Source organism: Rhineura floridana, chromosome 1, assembly GCF_030035675.1.
Source record: "Rhineura floridana isolate rRhiFlo1 chromosome 1, rRhiFlo1.hap2, whole genome shotgun sequence".
NCBI lineage: Eukaryota > Metazoa > Chordata > Lepidosauria > Squamata > Rhineuridae > Rhineura > Rhineura floridana.
The window spans coordinates 288,887,326-288,910,197 of NC_084480.1; the positions used below are offsets into that span (position 1 = coordinate 288,887,326).

At 40.9% G+C, this 22,872-nt stretch overlaps 1 protein-coding gene across 3 annotated transcripts in view; it reads right to left on the reverse strand.

Moving 5' to 3' along the window:
- Nucleotides 1-22,872, reverse strand: part of AZIN1 (antizyme inhibitor 1) — a 44,589-nt gene that overhangs the window by 10,401 nt on the left and 11,316 nt on the right. For all 3 annotated transcript variants that reach the window (XM_061604693.1, XM_061604676.1, XM_061604685.1), the window contains 6 exons: nt 18,726-18,923; nt 17,432-17,605; nt 13,703-13,875; nt 11,336-11,470; nt 9,561-9,642; nt 3,826-3,900 (listed from right to left, as the gene is read on the reverse strand). In XM_061604693.1, coding sequence (XP_061460677.1) covers nt 3,826-3,900; nt 9,561-9,642; nt 11,336-11,470; nt 13,703-13,875; nt 17,432-17,605; nt 18,726-18,827 — 741 coding nt within the window. In that variant the 5' untranslated portion in view covers nt 18,828-18,923. The remainder of the gene's footprint in view (nt 1-3,825; nt 3,901-9,560; nt 9,643-11,335; nt 11,471-13,702; nt 13,876-17,431; nt 17,606-18,725; nt 18,924-22,872) is intronic.

Consider the following 22,872-nt stretch of genomic DNA (forward strand, 5'->3'; position numbering starts at 1 on the left):
AGTTTTGTAAGGTTTTGTTTTGAAATGAGCATATGGGAAACAGCAGAATGGCGTAGGGGTTATTTTCAATTTAACATTGCAGTATGCGACAAATGCACACTGGCCATAGTATACAGCCACTCTTGTGTCTGTATAATAATATCAGCCTTCCTCAGTGTGAACATAAGAAGAGCCTGCTGGATCAGGCCAGTGGCCCATCTAGTCCAGCATCCTGTTCTCACAGTGGCCAACCAGGTGCCTGGGGGAAGCCCGCAAGCAGGACCCGAGTGCAAGAACACTCTCCCCTCCTGAGGCTTCCGGCAACTGGTTTTCAGAAGCATGCTGCCTCTGACTAGGGTGGCAGAGCACAGCCATCATGGCTAGTTGCCATTGATAGCCCTGTCCTCCATGAATTTGTCTAATCTTCTTTTAAAGCCGTCCAAGCTGGTGGCCATTACTGCATCTTGTGGGAGCAAATTCCATAGTTTAACTATGCACTGAGTAAAGAAGTACTTCCTTTTGTCTGTCCTGAATCTTCCAACATTCAGCTTCTTTGAATGTCCACGAGTTCTAGTATTATGAGAGAGGGAGAAGAACTTTTCTCTATCCACTTTCTCAATGCCATGCATAATTTTATACACTTCTATCATGTCTCCTCTGACCCGCCTTTTCTCTAAACTAAAAAGCCCCAAATGCTGCAACCTTTCCTCGTAAGGGAGTCGCTCCATCCCCTTGATCATTCTGGTTGCCCTCTTCTGAACCTTTTCCTACTCTATAATATCCTTTTTGAGATGAGGCGACCAGAACTGTACACAGTATTCCAAATGCGGCCGCACCATAGATTTGTACAATGGCATTATGATATCGGCTGTTTTATTTTCAATACCTTTCCTAATTATCGCTAGCATGGAATTTGCCTTTTTCACAGCTGCCGCACACTGGGTCGACATTTTCATCGTGCTGTCCACTACAACCCCGAGGTCTCTCTCCTGGTCGGTCACCGCCAGTTCAGACCCCATGAGCGTATATGTGAAATTAAGATTTTTTGCTCCAATATGCATCATTTTACACTTGTTTATATTGAATTGCATTTGCCATTTTTCCGCCAATTCACTCAGTTTAGAGAGGTCTTTTTGGAGCTCTTCGCAATCCCTTTTTGTTTTAACAACCCTGAACAATTTAGTGTCGTCAGCAAACTTGGCTACTTGACTGCTCACTCCTAATTCTAGGTCATTAATGAACAAGTTGAAAAGTACAGGTCCCAATACCGATCCTTGAAGGACTCCACTTTCTACAGCCCTCCATTGGGAGAACTGTCCGTTTATTCCTACTCTCTGCTTTCTGCTTCTTAACCAATTCCTTATCCACAACAGGACCTCTCCTCTTATTCCATGACTGCTCAGCTTCCTCAGAAGTCTTTGGTGAGGTACCTTGTCAAACGCTTTTTGAAAGTCTAAGTACACTATGTCCACTGGATCACCTCTATCTATATGCTTGTTGACACTCTCAAAGAATTCTAATAGGTTACTGAGACAGGACTTTCCCTTGCAGAAGCCATGCTGGCTCTGCTTCAGCAAGGCTTGCTCTTCTATGTGCTTAGTTAATCTAGCTTTAATCATACTTTCTACCAGTTTTCCAGGGACAGAAGTTAAGCTAACTGGCCTGTAATTTCCGGGATCCCCTCTGGATCCCTTTTTGAATATTGGTGTTACATTTGCCACTTTCCAGTCCTCAGGCACGGAGGAGGACCCGAGGGACAAGTTACATATTTTAGTTAGCAGATCAGCAATTTCACATTTGAGTTCTTTGAGAACTCTCAGGTGGATGCCATCTGGGCCCGGTGATTTGTCAGTTTTTATATTGTCCATTAAGCCTAGAACTTCCTCTCTCGTTACCACTATTTGTCTCAGTTCCTCAGAATCCCTCCCTGCAAATGTTAGTTCAGGTTCAGGGATCTGCCCTGTATCTTCCACTGTGAAGACAGAATTCATTTAGCTTCTCTGCAATCTCCTTATCGTTCTTTAGTACACCTTTGACTCCCTTATCATCCAAGGGTCCAATCGCATCCCTAGATGGTCTCCTGCTTTGAATGTATTTATAGAATTTTTTGTTGTTGGTTTTTATGTTCTTAGCAATGTGCTCCTCAAATTCTTTTTTAGCATCCCTTATTGTCTTCTTGCATTTCTTTTGCCAGAGTTTGTGTTCTTTTTTATTTTCTTCATTCGGACAAGACTTCCATTTTCTGAAGGAAGACTTTTTGCCTCTAAGAGCTTCCTTGACTTTGCTTGTTAACCATGTTGGCATCTTCTTGGCCCTGGGGTACCTTTTCTGATCTGCGGTATGCACTCCAGTTGAGATTCTAATATAGTGTTTTTAAACAACTTCCAAGCATTTGAGTGATGTGACCCTCTGGACTTTGTTTTTCAGCTTTCTTTTTACCAATCCCCTCATTTTTGTGAAGTTTCCTCTTTTGAAGTCAAATGTGACCGTGTTGGATTTTCTTGGCAATTGGCCATTTACATGTATGTTTAATTTAATAGCACTATGGTCACTGCTCCCAATCGGTTTGACAACACTTACATCTCGCACCAGGTCCCGGTCCCCACTGAGGACTAAGTCCAGGGTTGCCATCTCTCTGGTCGGTTCCATGACCAACTGGTCTAGGGAATAGTCATTTAGAATATCTCAAAATTTTGCTTCTTTGTCATGACTGGAACACATATGCAGCCAGTCTATGTCTGGGTAGTTGAAGTCACCTATTACTACCACATTTCCTAGTTTAGATGCTTCCTCAATTTCATATCTCATCTCCAGGTCTCCCTGAGCATTTTGATCAGGGGGACAATAGATCATTCCCAGTATTAAATCCCTCCTGGGGCATGGTATCACCACCCACAATAATTCTGTGGAGGAGTCTGCCTCTTTGTGGGTTTCAAGCTTGCTGGATTCAATGCCTTCTTTCACGTATAGAGCAACTCCGCCACCAGTACGTCCTTCCCTGTCCTTCCGATATAGTTTACATCCAGGGATAACCGTATCCCACTGGTTTTCTCCATTCCACCAGGTCTCCGTTATGCTCACTATATCAATGCTCTTCTCTAAGAACAAGCACTCCAGTTCTCCCATCTTGGTTCAGAGGCTCCTAGCATGGTGCTCTCTAGATCATTTGGAACTAAAACTCCTAGGGCTGGCTGGGACTGATGCTAGTTCAAAATTGTCTAGAAGTTGAGAAAGGGTATTCTATATCTAAATATAACATTGTGAACTCAAATTTCAACAAATGAATTGGAATTGAGGACTGTATAAATCCATTCTATTATACAACTTTCTAAGTTCATTCTTTAGCAATCTCTTGGTTTATATCCACTGTAAATACAAATCTCAATTAATTGAATGGCTAAGTATACCAATTTCATTGTCATTGTTATATGCCTTCAAGTCGATTACGACTTATGGCAACCCCATGAATCAGCAACCTCCAATAGCATCTGTTATAAACCACCCTGTTCAGATCTTGTAAGTTCAGGTCTGTGGCTTCCTTTATGGAATCAATCCATCTCTTGTTTGGTCTTCCTCTTTTTCTACTCCCTTCTGTTTTTCCCAGCATTACTGTCTTTTCTAGTGAAACATGTCTTCTCATTATGTGTCCAAAGTATGATAACCTCAGTTTCATCATTTTAGATTCTAATGATTCTGGTTTAATTTGTTCTATGACCCAATTATTTGTCTTCTTCTCAGTCCATGGTATGTGCAAAGCTCTCCTCCAACACATTTCAAATGAGTTGATTTTTCTCTTATCCACTTTTACTGTCCAACTTTCATAAAAATCGTAATAGGCCTTCATACCTCTTCCAGATCAAGTTCATAATCTGTGAAGCCACCACCAATGTTCAACATGTTCATGGTAAAGCCAAATTCTTCCTAAAATAGAAACACAGAAAGTTTTACTATCTACAAGGTATTGGGTGTCCTTTTTGTTCGGTAATGTAGACTCTTAAAATACAGAGAATCTTAATGTAGACTCTTAAAGTACTGAATACTCTTAACAAGATTCAGTTTGTTACAATTTAAACAGTTCTAGCATTAATGGTAATGCAACTAGATTTCATATATTGTGTCAAAAATAAATGACAAACTACAATTGTATGGTAGAATTGAGTATAGTAAAACTGTATTTTGGGCCCAATAAACCAGGACTGGAGGTCTGCTCACAGAATGGGACTTTCCTCCTACTGCGGTCTTCTGTGCTCCTGAAAGCCACTTCTGAGCATCAGAAGACCCTCTGGAGTGGCATGGAATGTGAACTGGAGGGCTACAGTGGGAAGAAGCTGCATAAATTACCCCTGTTGTATGAACAGAAGAGCCTTCCACTCATGCTATCACTTCATTGGATCCAAGGCACCATAAACCAAAAAGAGCACATGTTTTTACTTGAAGGTAAATTAACCATCTAAGAGGCATAATGTTATTAGCTCAGTTTTAAGCACTTTAGAAAGCAACTTTAATGAGAAAGCCTCTTTTCATGCTAGGAGACTGGTTATAATTACTATTAGACTTGCTAGTCGTTTGTTACCCAAAAGTCTCCATGCAACTTTTGTTGGTGTTTGCTCCGGCAGACATACACTGGCGTACCCGACCGTAGTCATTCCCTTGCTTTGCACCTTGCCAAGAATAACGCAGTGCACGTGTAGAAATATACAGTCTTTTATCAGCAGAATAACATAAAGTAGTTTCAGCATCGAATACACAAGTTACACAGTCCGTCTTTCTTCTCTTTACTTCCCCCCCACACACAAAAACACATCCTTTTCCTGTCTTTATAGCCCATCATGGTCATTTAGTCATTAGGTGATTTAGGGTCTGCACCTGTATCACCTGAGGATTTTGATTTACTCTTTACTGTCAGTTAACCCTTTCATGGCTGGTTTTCCTTCTTTGTGAAATGTACATGCTAACAGCCCCTCCTCATTTCACACAGAATGAATACATGCACGTCTTATATCATACATTATACATGCCTAATAGTTGTACAAGTTTGTCATGTTTGTCAGCACACAGTGGTTTTGTCAGGACATCTGCTGCCATTTTACCCGTTCCACAATATCGGATATCAACATGGCCTTGTTGTACACAGTCTTTTAGGTGGTGGTATCTAACACTCACGTTTCGTTTTTCTGGTGCCACCTTCTGCCAACGCCAGTCGTATACAGGCTTGATTGTCCTCAAATATAATAAATGGTTTCTGTACATTTAGACAGACATCTCGAAGCAACTGTTCATACCACAATAGTTCATTGCAGGCTGTTGATAGACTTATGTCTGTACTTGATATAGCAACAACATTCTGCTTTACGCTACACCAGTCTATCAACGACCCTTGAAACATTATTGCTACTCTGATGTTGATTTTCTACAAGTCTCATCAGACGCATGATCTGCATCGGTATAACGTACTATGCCATCCCTTTTGCAGGCGGATAAAAGTAGACACTTGGTGGCGGTGCCTTTTAGATATCTCAGTATTCTTTTTATGCCTTCCCAGTCATGCTGGGTTGGGTGTTCTACCTTTCTGCTGAGGATACTGACCATGTTACATATATCTGGTCTCATCACTTTTGCTATGTACAGTAACCTTCCAATAATGCTTCTATACAGTTTTGGTTCTTTACATGTCTTGCTTTCATGCTTTCTCTGGAAATCCACTAGCATTGGCGTTCTCACTGGTTTACAGTCTACCATGCCACAGTCTTGTAGGAGCTGTTTTATTTTGTTTGTTTGGTGGAGCATAAAGCTGCCGTCATCTTTCCTCACTATCTGTGCCTAAATAGTGGGTTACTGGCCCAAGGCATGTCATGTCAACATGTCGCTTTAGTTAGTCATAAAATTCCTCTTGCTCTCTGTCTGTATAACAAAAGTACAGGATATCGTCTACGAATACAAGACAGTATACAGTTTGTTTGCTGTTGTACATACAAACAAGGATCAGCAACACTCTTTTTGAATCCCATTGACTCCAATACCTTATTAAGTTTGGTGTGCCAACACCTGACACTTTGCTTGAGACCATATATTGACTTATGCAGTTTACATACTAGTGCAGGATTCTGCACAAAACTAGGGAGTTGCTCCATAAATAAAGATTCTTCTAACTCACCATAAAGAAACACAGTTTTAATGTCATAGTGGTATACCTGCATGTTCTGTGTTGCAGCAACTTTCAACATTAGTCTTACGGTCTCATGTCTGACTACGGGCGCAAATACAGCGTCAAAATCCTCTCCATACTTTTGATTGAATCCCTTAGCCACCAGCCATGCTCTGTACCTTTCCACCTCCCCCTTTACTGTTTTCTTAATTTTATATATCCATTTGCAACCAATGGCTTTCCTATTTGGAGGTAGCTGTGCTAAAGTCCACATCGCGTTTTTGTTCATGGCGCTTATCTCTTCCTCCATGGCTATTTGCCACTTTTGGGCTTCCTTGGGGGACAGTTTGCTTACATCAGCATAAGAAGAGGGTTCTACCTGAGTACACAACGCTTTTGTCACACTTATTTTAAATCTGTCCGGCGGTTTGCCAAGATTAGCCCTTTCTGACCTCCTCAGCTCTGGTTCTGGGTGAACCTTTTTGTCTGTACCCTCTTGTTCAGACACATCAGCTTCCCTTTCTTCTTCTTCCTGCTTAATGTCAAAACCTTGGTCAGAACCCTTCCCTTGTGGGATTGCTTCCACTGTTGCTTGCATTTTGTTACTAGGGGTACTGAGGTTTAAGTCTACAAAACGTCCTACGTTCTGCCAATCTTACTCATGTGTTTTGACACTTCTGCTCACTACCACCCTTCTTTCGGTTGGCAGCCACACCCTATAGTAAGCCTTTTCGAATCCTAATAAAATACCCTTTTTTGCTCTGGGTGCTTGCTTTCCTTTTCTTTGTGCTTTTGGCACATGTACCCAGCACTCGGACCCGAACGCTTTTATGTGCTCTAAACCTTGGTTTTACTCCATGGAATCTTTCGAATGGAGTAGACAGCACAGCACTAGAAAACAACCTGTTTTGTATATAATTTGCATAAACAATGCATTCACCCCAAAAAGCCGGAGATAATGGTGAATCATTTAGCATAGCTCTCACCATGTCCTGAATATATCTGTTCCTTCTCTCTGCGGTTCCGTTTTGATGTGGGGAATATGGTGCGGTTAACGTGTGCTTTATCCCTTTTGTGGTTAGATAGGTTTCAAACGTATGCAAGGTAAACTCGCCTCCTCTATCAGTTAACACCTCGGCTATGCTCGTGTGATATTTTTCCTCAGCCCACCTTACGGAATACCTGAACTTCTTTTCTGCCTCCCCTTTGTGTTTCAACAAGTACACAAAACAAAAATGGGAATAGTCATCCACGAGCAACATATAAAATCTGGCGCCACCTAGTGTTTTTCGGAATGGACTGGCGAGATCCATATGTACCAGCTCTAAAACTTTTTTAGTGCTGCGTTCACATTTTATGTTGATAGGTGCGGCTACTGATTTATGTTTGTGGCATATATCGCAGTCTACAAACGTAGCACAGGGTTTAATCAAATCAGCACTGTATCTCGGCATTTTGCTTATGGTGCTGAAACCTGCATGCCCAAGCCTCCTATGGTATAGATGTATGCATTTATCATGGGGGGGGGGGTTGTTCTCTATAGTGCTTACCACAGCTTCTGAGGTTTGTTTTATAACATATAAAGCATCTTCTAATACGCCTACTGCATATACCTTATCTGCCTTTGTTATTTCACATGTGCCTTTTCTGAACAGGACCGCAAAGTCCATTGCATTTAGTGTGGACACAGACATGATGTTATTCTCTAATTGGAGCACAAACAGAACGTTCATAACAGTTGTTTTTAGGCATTTTACAAATACAGTCCCCTTCCCTTTTACCTCCCTATGGGTTCCATCAGCAAGTATGACATGTCCACACGTAGGGGACAGTGATTGAAACAACTTCTTGTCTTTTGCTAGAAAATGGGTAGCCCCTGAGTCAACCACCCAGGAAGTTCCAGTTTTCTCCTCTGGTTTCTTAACGCTGGCTTTGACCACGTGAACAGAGAACGGCTCCTTTCGCTGCCGACCTCTTCCTGCCACATTAAGAGTCCCTCTCATCACTGGGCAATTTTTCTTTATGTGTTTTTCGGACGCACAACGAAAACACCGTCGCACACCCTATAATCTTGACTCGCCTTCCCTCTACTTTCCTGACGTTTCTCCGCTGCGCTGCTTGCTTACTGCGGAACAATTCTGCTCTTGTCTTCTATCCCATTCTTGTAAGAGCTTTCCCGTCACATAGTCCAGGGTTAATTCAGTCTCAGTCATGGCTTCCATTGCGCACACAATAGTGTCCCATGAAGCATCCAAAGAAGACAATATAATATATACCTGCTGCTGGGGCGTATGCTCCACATCTCTTTCCTGCAGTTCCGCAAAAAGCCCTTTCATTGTCTGCAGATGTGCAGGCATAGTTACCCCTTCGCTTAAACGTGTTTGATACAGCCGTCTCGCCAAATAAACTCTACTGCCAGCAGTTTTTCTCACGTAAACATTCTTTAGAGCAGACCAGACTTCTTTTGCTGTAACCAGCCCTCTTAACAGCAGCTGGCTATTCTCCAAACCCAAAATAATGGTCGCTCTCGCTTATTCATCTTTGCGAAGCCATTCCGGAGAAGGGGGATCAGTGGGGGGATCACTTTCGACGGACACCCACAACTCTTCCCGGCGTAATAACATCTCCATCTTTACCTTCCAACTTGTATAGTTCGTGTCATTCAGCCTTTCCAGCGGCATTACTGAACTCAGTTATACAGCCATCACGTTCTGGCGTTTAACAAACACGCTGTCCACTTGTGCTTGCCTTGGTCTGGATTCCTCTCCGCACCTCAGGTACTCGTCGCAGTCTGGGCCCATAACCCTTGTTGGTGTTTGCCCTGGCAGACATACACTGGCGTACCCGACCGTAGTCATTCCCTTGCTTTGCACCTTGCCAAGAATAACGCAACGCACGTGTAGAAATATACAGTCTTTTATCAGCAGAATAACATAAAGCAGTTCCAGCATCAAATACACAAGTTACACAGTCCGTCTTTCTCCTCTTTACTTCCCCCCCACACACAAAAACACATCCTTTTCCTGTCTTTATAGCCCATCACGGTCATTTAGTCATTAGGTGATTTAGGGTCTGCACCTGTATCGCCTGAGGGTTTTGGTTTACTCTTTACTGTCAGTTAACCCTTTCATGGCTGGTTTTCCTTCTTTGTGAAATGTACATGCTAACAACTTTTAACAGATTTAAAGCATAGATATAAATACATTATACCATAAAAACAGAACAAAATAACCCCCATAACAGCCACAGGAAACTGGCAGTACGCTAGTATGGCTTACTGAGGGATATGGTATGAACCTTTTTTTTTTTAAGGCTCACACCGTATCCCTCAATAAGTAATAGTAATTTGTCACAGCAAAATCCAATTTTTCTAAATAATATTTGAATATATTTAACATGTGAACCAACATGCATACAGATCCAAAATTTTACTTACAGCCATATCAAACACACAGCGAGCATCAGAAATAGCATGTTTGTATACTTGGGTTTCCTTGCAAGCGTTTGACACATAAAATCTGAAAAACAAACAGACTAATTTGTAGTGTTACCAAATTCATGACTCTAGCTTAAACACAACACTTGAAGAAGATTCTGAAGGATTTCCTTTTTGAAGCTCTATAAATAACATATCATTGATAGAAACAAAAATGTTGCAGTGCATACTAATGCATGCAGTGTTCAACAATATCACAAGAAACCATTTGATTCCTTCTATCATTAGACTCCGGCCCCTGAATTCTTCTCAAACGATGGGGTCTGTGCCTAGTCTTTCCCTAGGGACAAAATATTGCCTGAATATACCCATTGTTTTAGCTATAATCCAATTTTCAGTATTTACAACCATTTTTGTTGCTTAAAAGCAGTTTAAAACTTACAATTTAAGTTTGGAAAACCCATGACTGGAAAAAACAAAACTAAATTTGCAATAAATTTGCTTCCCAGCTCTCTCATTTTGGTTTCCTGCACTTAATGAAATCTAGGCAGCAATCTATACCAAACACATAAGTTACCCAAACTAAGAAAGTTGCGTCTGTGTTCCTTAGCACACTTAGAAGTAGCTTCCATTGAAAGCAATAGGATTTTTTTTTGCTAATAAATATGCTTAAGATCAGGGATTTGTACAAAAGATATAGAGTATAGGATTAGGAGAAAATATGTCTATATTATTACTGAAGGATAATTCAGCTACAATGTTCTAATCCGAATCCTCACTGTTTATGGTTTTTGCCAAAAATGTGCCTGTTTATACTTGAGCCAAGAGACTTGCCTGAGAACGTAACAAGAGCCTTTTGGATCAGGCCAATGGCCCATCTCGTCCAGCATCCTGTTCTTACTGTGGCCAACCAGATGCCCATGGGAAGCAGGATATGAGCACAAGAACACTCTCCTTTCCTGTGGTTTCCAGCAACTGGTATTCAGAAGCATACTGGCTCTGATCATATAGGGGCAGCATATCCTTCGTGGTTAGTAACCACTGATAACCTCTTTTCAGTATAATTGTAACTTACTGGAATTTGAAGCTATGGGCATCTAATATTTGCTACTCTGCGTGCGTGCGTGCGTGCGTGCTGGGGGAAGTGTTACATAGCTGAAACTAGGAAAACAGCTATAGAGAATGGTTATGCTTTAAAGTTCCTTGCTTCCTTTCGTAACATGTATTTCTGAAAGTTTGTTTATATTTTGTTTGAAAGGGTTTTTCCTATCAAACTGTCAGTGCTGCATGACTTTCATCTGCCATATGTACTGAAATTCTATGGCCCCATTTAGATAACAAACTTAAAAGTGTCAACTGAAAAAAGTCCATTTTATCGTGCAGTAACTAGTAATAAACTTTAAGTGGAGGGGGAGAATTTTGTATGCCATATGTAGAACAAACGTTCAAAAACAATTTTCTAGAGGACTAGGAACCAATATCCCTGAAGAGTTCTGTCTCTAATATTAATACTTCCCATATTGTCTTCCTCCTTTACTTCTTGTAAAGTGGTGCAGAAACAAGGCAATGTGTTATATATAGCATTTTACTACTATTCATGAGATATGATTGAAAACATAGTTAGGTGGCTAGTTTTATGGACATTCTAGATGTCCAATCATAAACATTTCAGCATTAGTGATAGCATATATAATTTAAGTCTACTGCTTTTCTGTTTCACATTAAAAATCAGTAGCATGGTGGAAAGATGAGGAAGAAGTGACATGATTACTTACTTAACACCAACTATTTGGACATTCAGCTCCTTAGCACATTCCATGAGGTGCCGACAGTTCTTCAGGGTGGTGCCAAACTTCATGTTCATCTCTTCATCTCCATTAATGTCTTCTGTGGCAATATGAAGCAAGAGCCTAAGAGAAGGGGAAGATGATTGGGGCACAGTTGGTTTACAGCAGCATCAGCACATGTGAAGCCTGAAGACTGTCAGAAGTATGTTGATTATGTTGCCAATACTCCAGTTCCACCGATGGACGAGTCAAGTGAACCTAATAAAACAATCCTGTACAGAGAGAAAACTAGCAATTAGGGCCTAAAATATGGAGTTGAAAAAAATAAGGGGTTTGGAAATGCAGCACCTAATGACTCTGTTGTGGCAGAAAAACCTGTTGACCGCTGCAATAAAAATACATTACCTTAGATATAGTCATGGATATCTTCAAGTTCCTGAGTGACAACTTCTTTCAAAATGTTCTGAATATGACTTAGTTTGCATTTAACGCTAAGCCAAACAGTGGTTTGAATTTGTAATTGCCTCTCTAGGAGCCCATGTGTTCACACTAAGCCATGGCTTGGCTTTATGTGTGAATCAGGTCTATGGCCGGTTTTTTTATATTGTTTGCTTTATAAAATATGGCTGATTTAAAGTAGAAGGCATCCCATATATTCCCTGTTACTAGGTACTATTTTTGAAGCATTAATTCTAGCTTTATTAGCTTCAGTGCGTGCTTCTTTCTGTAGTAGCTAGAATTAGCTAGTGGGAAGCATTTTCTTTGAAGATAACACGGATTATATCTTTCCAAGAAACTAAAATTTAATGGGTGGCCAAGAGCGTAACAAATCCTTGGTTCCCAGAATGATGGGTCATTTCTTGCAAACCTGAGCATCAGTTAGTTGCCAATATTGGTCTTGAGAGGGATACATAATTATCACTCTCAAAATGCCCGCATTAACATTTTTAGGGCCAAGTCTACTGCACCTTACTTTGGGAACTCAATGCACCAATAGCCTTGCAAACCTCATACTCCACCAATGACTGTGCTAGTCTTCTGTGATTCACACAGTTAACAGAAGTGACTGCATGGTCAGTGTTGGGGATATCTGAAGGAGGGGGAAGTAACATCTTTAAATTTCCAGTTGTGTATTACAGTGCCCAAAAAGGAAGTCAGCAGCAGCCATACAGATATGCCCTTAAAAGCATGCAACCACATATTATCCCTTTTCTTAATACTCAAGATATTTGATCGAAAAGATTTGGATCACAATATGCATCAGTAGTTTGGAAGCAGATTAAGAAAGAGCTGGCATTTCTTGAATGTGTGAAAGAGTGGCAATCATTGCCCTATTACAAGGATACTTAATTCCAGTCACCTTTTTACACAAAGGCTGAAAATGAGAAATGAGGTGCCAAATTGCATCACTCGTTTCCTGAATGAACTCTTCTCTCAAGGCCCAGGAAGTCTGCCAGAACAGTACACTACTGAAGCAAGCCAGAGGTTGACATGCAGCCTTTATATTCCATTATTTCAAAGGGGCATGTACTTACCACTAACTGCCTTATTTGCTTTAGATAATCCACCGCCATACCTTTGTTCCTCCTTCAGGCTGATGCTACCCCAGTAAACTAGAAGAAAACTTGATGTGCACTTCTGGTGCAGCACCACAGTTCTGGCACACAGCATATAGCAGCCTGTTCCAGATTTGTACTTGAGTTTTTCCCCCTGAAACATTCTGGACCAGCTCAAGGGATCTTGAGATAATTCTCACAGATGGTGATCTGAACAAACATGTGATACGTTCCATCATGATGCCAGAGTTCCAAGCAGAAAATTGTGTGTGTGTGTATATATATATATATATTCATATTTTAATATTGTCTGCCCACATAACCCAGGCAGGAATAGCTTCCGAGTCAAAGAAGTTAAGGTATCTTGGTCTGCCCACGTAACCCTGGAGAAGCAGCTTCTGAGTCAAAAGAAGTTTTAAGGTATCTTGATAAAACAATGTCAGGGAAAGTTAGTAGAATCTTCAAAAGCAATAGCTTAGAACTACGATGTCAAACACACCTAACTAGTATTTGGGTCTCAATATCAAGGTATACACTCTCAAGTTGTAAAGAGATGCATGTTAGTACACCCAAAGGAGACTACTCTGCAGGAAGGATTTCAGAAGATTACCCTTTTAGAAATAATTCATTATAAACATATATTAAATCTAATTAAGTGGGCTCTAGTTCACAGAAGCTTATGACATAATATTTGTTAGTCTTTTAAGGTGCCACAAGAATCTTCATTGTTTTATAATCATTCACTGTAATCCAAATTCCCACAATGGAAAGTAAAATGAACACATTTCTGTATGCTTACTTTGCATTTGGATGATTCCTAGCAATTTTCTTTAATTCTAGTTCACTGTCACATGTCAAAATGTTTACTCCAATTTTTGCTGCGTATTTTATCTGAGAAGCTTGCTTGCAAGGATTTGTGAATATAACATTTTCAGGAGAAATGCCCAAGTCTTGAACCAGTGCCATTTCAGTCTGAAACAAACATTTAAACAAGGTTATAAAGGTAAATAAAGGTTGTCAAGAAGATTTACGGATTATATAAAGTTGGAATTCTTTAAAGTTACAACGATGGTTCTATAAGAAAGAGTAAAACCTAACCCAGTATTTGTTATCAAAAGTTATTTTTTTCAACATACCTTAAGTTGTTTATCTCCAGAAACCTAAAGCCAGCCTAAAGGTCTTTTTTTTTTTTTAAAGTAAGTGGCCGCTTACAAAGCTTCTGAAATATCTTTATCCTTGGCCTTGACACTATGGAGCTGTCCTACATGCATGTTATGTTCAAACATACTATGCAGGTTATATTGGTAAAACTGGTCATCCCTAGTTGATCTTGAGACATCATAATGGTCCTTTAGGTTTGTGATTTACTCCAGTAATTTATGAAAGCTTCAAAGTCAGACACAAAAACCTTGAATGATATAAATAAGTTCATGGGATGGAAAGGAGCCACAGTTCAGTGGTAGATCACATGCTTTGCATGGAGAAGGTCCCAAGTTCAATCTCTTGTGTCTCTGGTTAACTGATGCAGGTAGCAGGCAATGTGAAAAACTCAGTTCATCTTGGAGAGCTGCTGCTGGTCAGAGTAGACAATACTGGGCTAAAACAATGAAGTCTGGCCTGGTTATAAGGCAGCTTTCTGTGTTCCTAAATAGTATAGAATATGCCTGAGGTAACATGCAACATCTCTGCATTACAATGCTATGGTCAAAAATGCATTCCATGCATTTTTTCACTTGAGATGTTTATATCCTACTTTTCTGTCATAAACACATCCAAGGTGGTTTATAAAAGCCTTACAACGTTAAGCCCAATACTGTACAATGTCAGAATAAAATAGGAAATCCAGTAAACAAGCCAACAGCATTAAGAATAAAAAGGCCAGGAACCAAACACTGCAAGCACAGGAGAATAAAATTGTATTTATAAAGCTGGAACGACAAATTTGGACCTAGCCACTGTCCAGAGAATGCACAGGGAGCTTGCTCATCCCTTTTTTTCTAAAAAGAACACTCTTCTCCAAATGCTAGTTGACCTAGAACTGCAGAAGTGAGGGGAAGTTCACTTTGACTTTTGTAACTGGCCAGAGGAATGTTGTTTTTGTATTGTAATCTGTTGTAAGCCACTTTAGGGATAATTTAAGTGGAAGGCAAAGTATTAACACACACAAACTAGCCAAGATCATGTGACTGCCAGGAGGGTAGATGCTTCATAAACAGGTTAAGAAAGTATGAGGAATCCAGCCAGTCCAGCATCCTGTTCTCACAGTGGCCAGCCAGATGCCAATAGGAAGCCTGCAAACAGGACTGTCCTCTCCTGCGGCTTCCGGCAACTGGTTTTCAGAAGCATAGTGCATCTGACTATGATGGCAGAGCACAGTAGTAGCCACTGATAGCCTCATCCTCCATGAATTTGTCTAATCTTATTTTAAAGCCATCCAAGTTGGTGGCCATCACTGCCTCCTGTGGGAGCAAATTCCATAGACTATATGCTGTGTGAAGAAGTACTTTCTTTGTCTGTCCTGAATCTTCCAACATTCAGTTCTCCAGAGTGATGAACACATGACATGGTGGGTTACACTGCTCTCTTTGTCCATTGGGCATATTCTTCTATAAGCTTGGAGGTGGTGGTGGTGGTTGTTATGTGCCTTCAAGTCGATTACGACTTATGGTGACCCTATGAATCAGTGACCTCCAAGAGCATCTGTCGTGAGCCACCCTGTTCAGATCTTGTTCAGGTCTGTGGCTTCCTTTATGGAATCAATCCATCTCTTCTTTGGCCTTCCTCTTTTTCTACTCCCTTCTGTTTTCCCCAGCATTATTGTCTTTTCTAGTGAATCATGTCTTCTCGTTATGTGTCCAAGGTATGATAACCTCAGTTTCATCATTTTAGCTTCTAGTGACAGTTCTGGTTTAATTTGCTCTAACACCCAATTATTTGTCTTTTTCGCAGTCCATGGTATGCACAAAGCTCTCCTCCAACACCACATTTCAAATGAATTGATTTTTCTCTTACCCACTTTTTTCACTGCCCAACTTTCACATCCATACATAAAGATCGGGAATGCCATGGTCTGAATGATCCTGACTTTGGTGTTCAGTGATACATCTTTGCATTTGAGGACCTTTTCTAGTTCTCTCATAGCTGTCCTCCCCAGTCCTAGCCTTCTTCTGATTTCTTGACTGTTGTCTCCATTTTGGTTAATGACTGTGCCGAGGTATTGATAATCCTTGACAAATCTGCTTGGTTAATTTGTCTTTAATAATACTTTCTACCAGTTTTTCTGGGACAGATGTTAATTTAACCGGCCTATAATTTCCAGGATCTCCCCTGGATCCCTGTTTAAAGATTGGCGTTACATTGGCCACTTTCTACTCCTCAGGTATGGAGGCAGATCTGAGGAACAAGTTACATATTTTTGTTAGAAGATCAGCAATTTCACATTTGAGTTCTTTGACAACTCTTGAGTGGATGCCATCTGGACCCAGCAATTTGTCAGTTTTTGTCTATTAAGCCTAGAACTTCATTTCTCGTCACCACTATTTGCCTCAGTTCCTCAGACTCCATTCCTGCAGATGTTAGTTCAGGTTCAGGGATCTGCCCTATATCCTCTACTATGAAGACAGATGCAAAAAATTCATTTAGCTTCTCTGCAATCTCCTTATCCCGCTTTAGTACACCTTTGACTCTCTTATCATCCAAGGGTCCAATCACCTCCTTAGACAGTCTCCTGCTTTGAATGTATTTAAATAATTTTTGTTATTGGTTTTAATATTTGCAGCAATGTGCTCCTCAAAGTCTTTAGCATCCCTTATTGTCTTCTTGCATTTGTTTTGTCAGAGTTGATGTTCCTTTTTATTTTCCTCATTTGGACAAGACTCCATTTTTTGAAGGAAGACATCTTGCCTCTAATAGCTTCTTTGACTCTGCTCGTTAACCGTGCTAGCATCCTTTTGACCCTGGTGGTATCCTTCATGATCTGTGGTATACACACCAGTTGAGCTTCTATTATTGTTTTGTTAAGCAACTCCCAAGCAGTTTGGAATGATTTGACTCTCTGGACTTTGTCTTACAACTTTCTTTTTACCAGTCCTCTCATTTTTGGGAAGTTTCCTTTTTTGATGGCAAATGTGACCATGTTGGATGTTCTTGGCAATTAGCCATTTACATGCATGTTTAATTTCATAGCACTATGGTCACTGTTCCTGATCGGTTCAACAACACTTGCATCTCGCACCAGGTTCATCACACGACTGTCTCTAGTCACCAACCACCTAAGTTTTGGTGGTAGAGGTAAAGGACCTCTGAAGCTGTTCTGAAGGAGTGGGCAAGCTCTTATAGACATAAAAATGCTAACAACAGTTGGAGCAGTCTTCTTGAACCTGGTGTCCTCCAGATGTTTTGGATCACAACACCCATCAACTCCATCCAGTATGGCTGTGATGGAGTTGATAGCAGCTGTGCTCGCAAACATCTGGAGGGCACCAGGTTGGAGAAGGTTGGCTTAAACAATGTGAAGACAAATACTTACTTTACTTGAACATGCAAACCCAGATCCAAGAGCTGCCAGTATTTCAAGTACTCCTGGGGTAGAGTTACATTTTACATTGTAAAATGGCTTTACTGGTGCCATTACATTCTGCCACTGGATGTGCTGTTTAATCAACTTTCCCAGATCACCAACGAAAAAAGCATTTTTTCCATTCTAGAAAGAAAGACAATAGTGAATCTACAGTTAAGAGTAAAAATAACTACAATGATAAAATGAGCAGCTGGCAGTTATGGGGACATTTTCCATTTTGTTAATTATTGTCCAGACATTTCACCTCCATTTTCCCCAGTCACACCACGAAAATATCCAGCTTTGCCAGCTTATTTGTGGTTGAACATTTCTAAATATGAAAGTCAATAGTCAAACCAAGTGAGGCTGTGCAAGTTCTGGACCAATGTCTGTTTGCAATAGGTGAGGCTGATGAGGGCCAATAAACCGAATTTAAATTCTGGCAAGATTGAAGTGCTATAGGTAAGCAGTTCCCATGTCTAGGAGATAGGTTGGTTACCTGCTCTGTATGGAGTTGCGCTCCCTCTGAAGGAGCAGATACACAGTGTGGAGTACTCCTAGATCTAGCATTGTCACTTGAGACTCATTGCCTAGGAGTGCTTTTTATCAGCTTCAACTAGTGCATCAGCTGCAACCATTCCTGGATAACTTGGCTACAGTGGTTCAAGGAACGGTAACATCAAACATAGATTACTGTAACACACTCTGTTGGGCTACCTTTGAAGCTGGTGCAGAATTCTACATATAGTATCTGTGTCAAGAGAGCTGCACTGGCTGCCAGTATGATACCAAGCTATCTTCAAGTTCTTCCTATTAGTATACAAAGTCTGAAACAACCCAGGGCCAGTATACTTAAAAGGCTGGCTTGTTCTCTATAAACCTGCCTGATCTTTGTAATCTGCCACTGAGGCACATCTGACCGTGTCTGGCAGTCCTCAACAAGAAATTGTGCATTTAAGTGTGGTGGCTCCGGGGTTAAAGAACTCTGTCTAATGAAGCCATGCTGGTATTGTCTGTAATGCGTTTTAAATACCAATGTAAGACTTGTTTATTTCAGCAAGCCTTCTTATTAAAATGATTTACTGTTTTTATACTGTTCTTATCCGATGACCCATTCTTTACTTCTGTTTATTTAATCTCTTTTGCTTCAGTTTTATTTGTTATGTTGTTTTGGTTTTAACTGAAGTCTTGTACAACCACACTGATATATTGTTTGAGTCTGAGGTATTAAATAATGAATAAAAATAATGAAAACAACACTTACACGAGTATGTTCATAAATATAATTGTCAATGACGTCTCCAACGTTTACTCCTTCATCCAGTAAGCCAATGGAGTAGTTTGCATCCTCTAGAAATCCTTTCATCTCAGCCGTATTCCGCAAAGCCGACAGTCATAAACCAAGAAACACAAGGGACGGGCTGCAAAGCCTTAGAGCCGGATCCTTAAGTTATGCAACAAACTGTTTGACAGAAGATAATTAAAAAATCAACATTGCTAACAGTGCAGTGCAGCCTTTCAGAAAGGTTGGCCACTGTGAGAATTCTTATGTATCTTACGTATGGTACTCTTTCAGGGACTACCGTTTCAGATTACTGGTGAGGGGTAGGCAGACTGCGGCCCTTGGCCTAATTTCATGCAAGTGTGGAGAGCCCAGAGAAAGAAGGGGGAAATGGGAAAGGGGAGTCAAAAAGGACACAGTGATAGAAGGGGGAGAAAAAAATCCTCTCCAAGTCATCAGTTCAGACCTTTCGTAAGAGCAATCTGTTCCTCTTCTCACAGCCTGAGGATGAGGGAGAGAGAGGAGGAGTGGCAGAAAGAGTGAGAGATGGGGAGGGACAGAAAAGGGGTGGCCCCACCTGTTTTTGGCTCCAGCCCCACCCACTGCTTGGCATGCTATCAACAAATTAACCTGGAGTGAATGCTGCCTACTTCGTTACTGATGGACAATCCTCATATGTAGCAAACTAGCACAATAAGGGGAGATTTCTAGCCTAGCACTCCCATAGTGTGCCAGTTTTCCATTTGTAGCAAGCTTTTTGTGCAATCTTTAAAAATGTAATCGCCACTGGCAGCCTGAAGTGATACAGTCCCAAAAGGACTCTACTGTGGGTGGTATCTGACTAAATCATACTCGGAGTAGACACATCAAAATCAATGGATACACTTCAAGTAAGACTTAGTCAGATATACCACCATATGCCATTTTACTCAAATTGTAGAACAGTCATCAAATTCCAGTTGTAGAATTTTTACTACTTGGGTACAGGAGGCTTGGAAAAGTTATCCATCCCCAAGGCAGAATCCTGGATTAATATCCTGGTTAATAAACCAACATTAAACTAGACTTCCCAATTTCAGATCTAGCAGGTAAGTCAACCAACCAGGATTGTTGTCAAAGCGGGCACAGGAAAGGAAGGGTGAGGGAGGAGCACATAGGCCTGACACTCATTCTTTGGTTCATAAACCATGGTCTATGAAGATGGGAACAGTATATCAAAAGCAGGCAGCATTCTCTTACAACTGAATTTATTATTCTTTTATGAGAGGCTGCTTTTATTTTTAAGTTTTAAAATGTGGGGGAATCATCTCTGGCAGTCTTCATACAGCACAGTAGTTCATGTATTTAATAAGGCTTAAGGGCCAGCGAGTAGTAAGTCATCACAGGTGTCATCCACTGATCTATCTGGGTGATATCTCTTATGCTTAGCAACTACCCCATTTTGGCAAATGGCTTGGAGTTAGTACTAACTGCAAATATGTATAGCCCTACAGACCAAGAACACAGACATTTACCTTCCACTTCATGGCAACACCCATCTGCTCAGTAACTACTATTAGCCTTTGCTTCAGGTCAATATTTACTTTTTGTGAGATAAAGGCATGGCAGTTATATGATAAAATTTTGTTTAATAGTAAAATACAATTTCTTGTGCCATATGCAGTGTGAGTGTAATTCTAATACAGACTGACATGATCATGAGCATTAAGTTATCTAAAAAGAAGCAGTGCATCTTGTATCATTTTTCTAAAATATTAAGAAAAAGTAAGTTTTTTTAAAAAGCTAGCATACCATCCGAGGTTGTGTAAAGGCTCTATTCAGTTTTAAATCAAGGGGTGGTATTTGACTAAGTCATACAGTAGACCCAATGAAACTTTAGTCATGAGTATAGCTTAGTCAGACACCACCCTGTATGTTCTTAGGGTTATGAGTATACAGTTAATTTAGAAAATATCTAAAATAATGCATTAACTAAAAAGAAAATAGTGATTTAAATTTGGCTTTTTCTTGCAATTTAGTACAATCCATCCCGTTAGTGATTTTTCTCTGTATCAAGCTATCATATAAGTTTTCTATTCTGAACTGAAGACTTATAATATCAGTGCCACCACCACCATCTCTTCAAGACACACTGGAGCAATGGGACCTTCAAGTTTCGCTACGAAGGCAGTAGAAACAGTGTCTTTAGCAGGGATGTAGTCATCCAGGGTCTCAGTGGGTCTTAGATCCCTTACGTTTTTGGGAGCAGGCTCCCAGCAGAGTCCCTATGTCTCCAGCAACCTGTGAGCCAATTAGCATGAAAGACGAGTGTGTTGGCCACTGAGAAGAGTCTTCTAACATGTTTCCTTGTCCTTTCCTGCTGATTGGAGCCAATCAGACTGAAAGGAGATGAGTCAGCCATTGAGAAGACTCTTCCCAATAGCAAACACTCCCCTCTTTCATGCTTATTGGTTGCTAGGGACATCTGTTGTTGTGGGAGAAGGCATTCACCAGATCTCATTCTCAACCCAACAGCAAAAAAGGGGGAGGGGGCATAGCTGTGACTAACATGAAGGGACCCTGCACTCCTGAATTTGCCACTATACTACTGGTCTTTAGAGAGGAATGTCCACATTTGACCACTATTTAGCTGTTAATCCACTCTTTCCCTATTCAAATTGGCCCGAGTAGTCCACACCCTCATGTATTCGAATCTGTGCATAAGGAACAATATCGGGTTTTTCCGTTCATACCAGAAGGCAGTCCCTTTTGGTTCCCCCCCCACTTTCTAATTTGTTGATTCTGTCATGCCAATTAAGTACCAACAGAGCATGTGTGCAAATAGCTGCATGCACACCACCTTTTCCCCTGCCCAGGAAGTGCAGAAAAGCACACAGGTAATTGTAAATTCTCAGCACACTTCAGATTAATGCTGGTGTAGAAATTGTTAATGAGATTTGCTTGTGCAAATTTCTGATTTCTGGTTTTGTGCAAATCTAAGAGATCAACAGAATATTTTGTGTGTATATATGTGTGGAGAAGAAGGGGGAAGGAAAGGGAAAGAAAGGGAGAGAGCTATGCTCCTACGCTCAGCATACTGGAAATAGTTACGATCACAGCTGCAAAAGACATGAAAGCATGGAGTACATAGTGAACATGGAAAGGGGAGCAGCAGAAAGTGAATACAGATCCACCCACCCAAAACACAGAAAACTCATCTGCAACCCCAAATGGAGCAGTTTAGAGGCTGATTTTCTCCAACCCAGTGTGCGGCAGCTGTGAAAAAGGCAAATTCCATGCTAGCGATAATTAGGAAAGGTATTGAAAATAAAACAGCCGATATCATAATGCCGTTGTATAAATCTATGGTGCGGCCGCATTTGGAATACTGTGTACAAAAAATCATCTCAAAAAGGATATTATAGAGTTGGAAAAGGTTCAGAAGAGGGCAACCAGAATGATCAAGGGGATGGAGCAACTCCCTTACGAGGAAAGGTTGCAGCATTTGGGGCTTTTTAGTTTAGAGAAAAGGCGGGTCAGAGGAGACATGATAGAAGTGTATAAAATTATGCATGGCATTGAGAAAGTGGATAGAGAAAAGTTCTTGTCCCTCTCTCATAATGCTAGAACTCGTGGACATTCAAAGAAGCTGAATGTTGGAAGATTCAGGACAGACAAAAGGAAGTACTTCTTTACTCAGCGCATAGTTAAACTATGGAATTTGCTCCCACAAGATGCAGTAATGGCCACCAGCTTGGACGGCTTTAAAAGAAGATTAGACAAATTCATGGAGGACAGGGCTATCAATGGCTACTAGCCATGATGGCTGTGCTCTGCCACCCTAGTCAGAGGCAGCATGCTTCTGAAAACCAGTTGCCGGAAGCCTCAGGAGGGGAGAGTGTTCTTGCACTCGGGTCCTGCTTGCGGGCTTCCCCCAGGCACCTGGTTGGCCACTGTGAGAACAGGATGCTGGACTAGATGGGCCACTGGCCTGATCCAGCAGACTCTTCTTATGTTCTTATGTTAACTTAATTATCCCCATACTGGTTAAACCTGAATTTAAAGGGGAAAAGCACTGAGACTGGTGTTTGAGGGTAATGTCATGTGGACCACTCAGATTAAATGGAAATGCAAACAGCTGCAAACACAC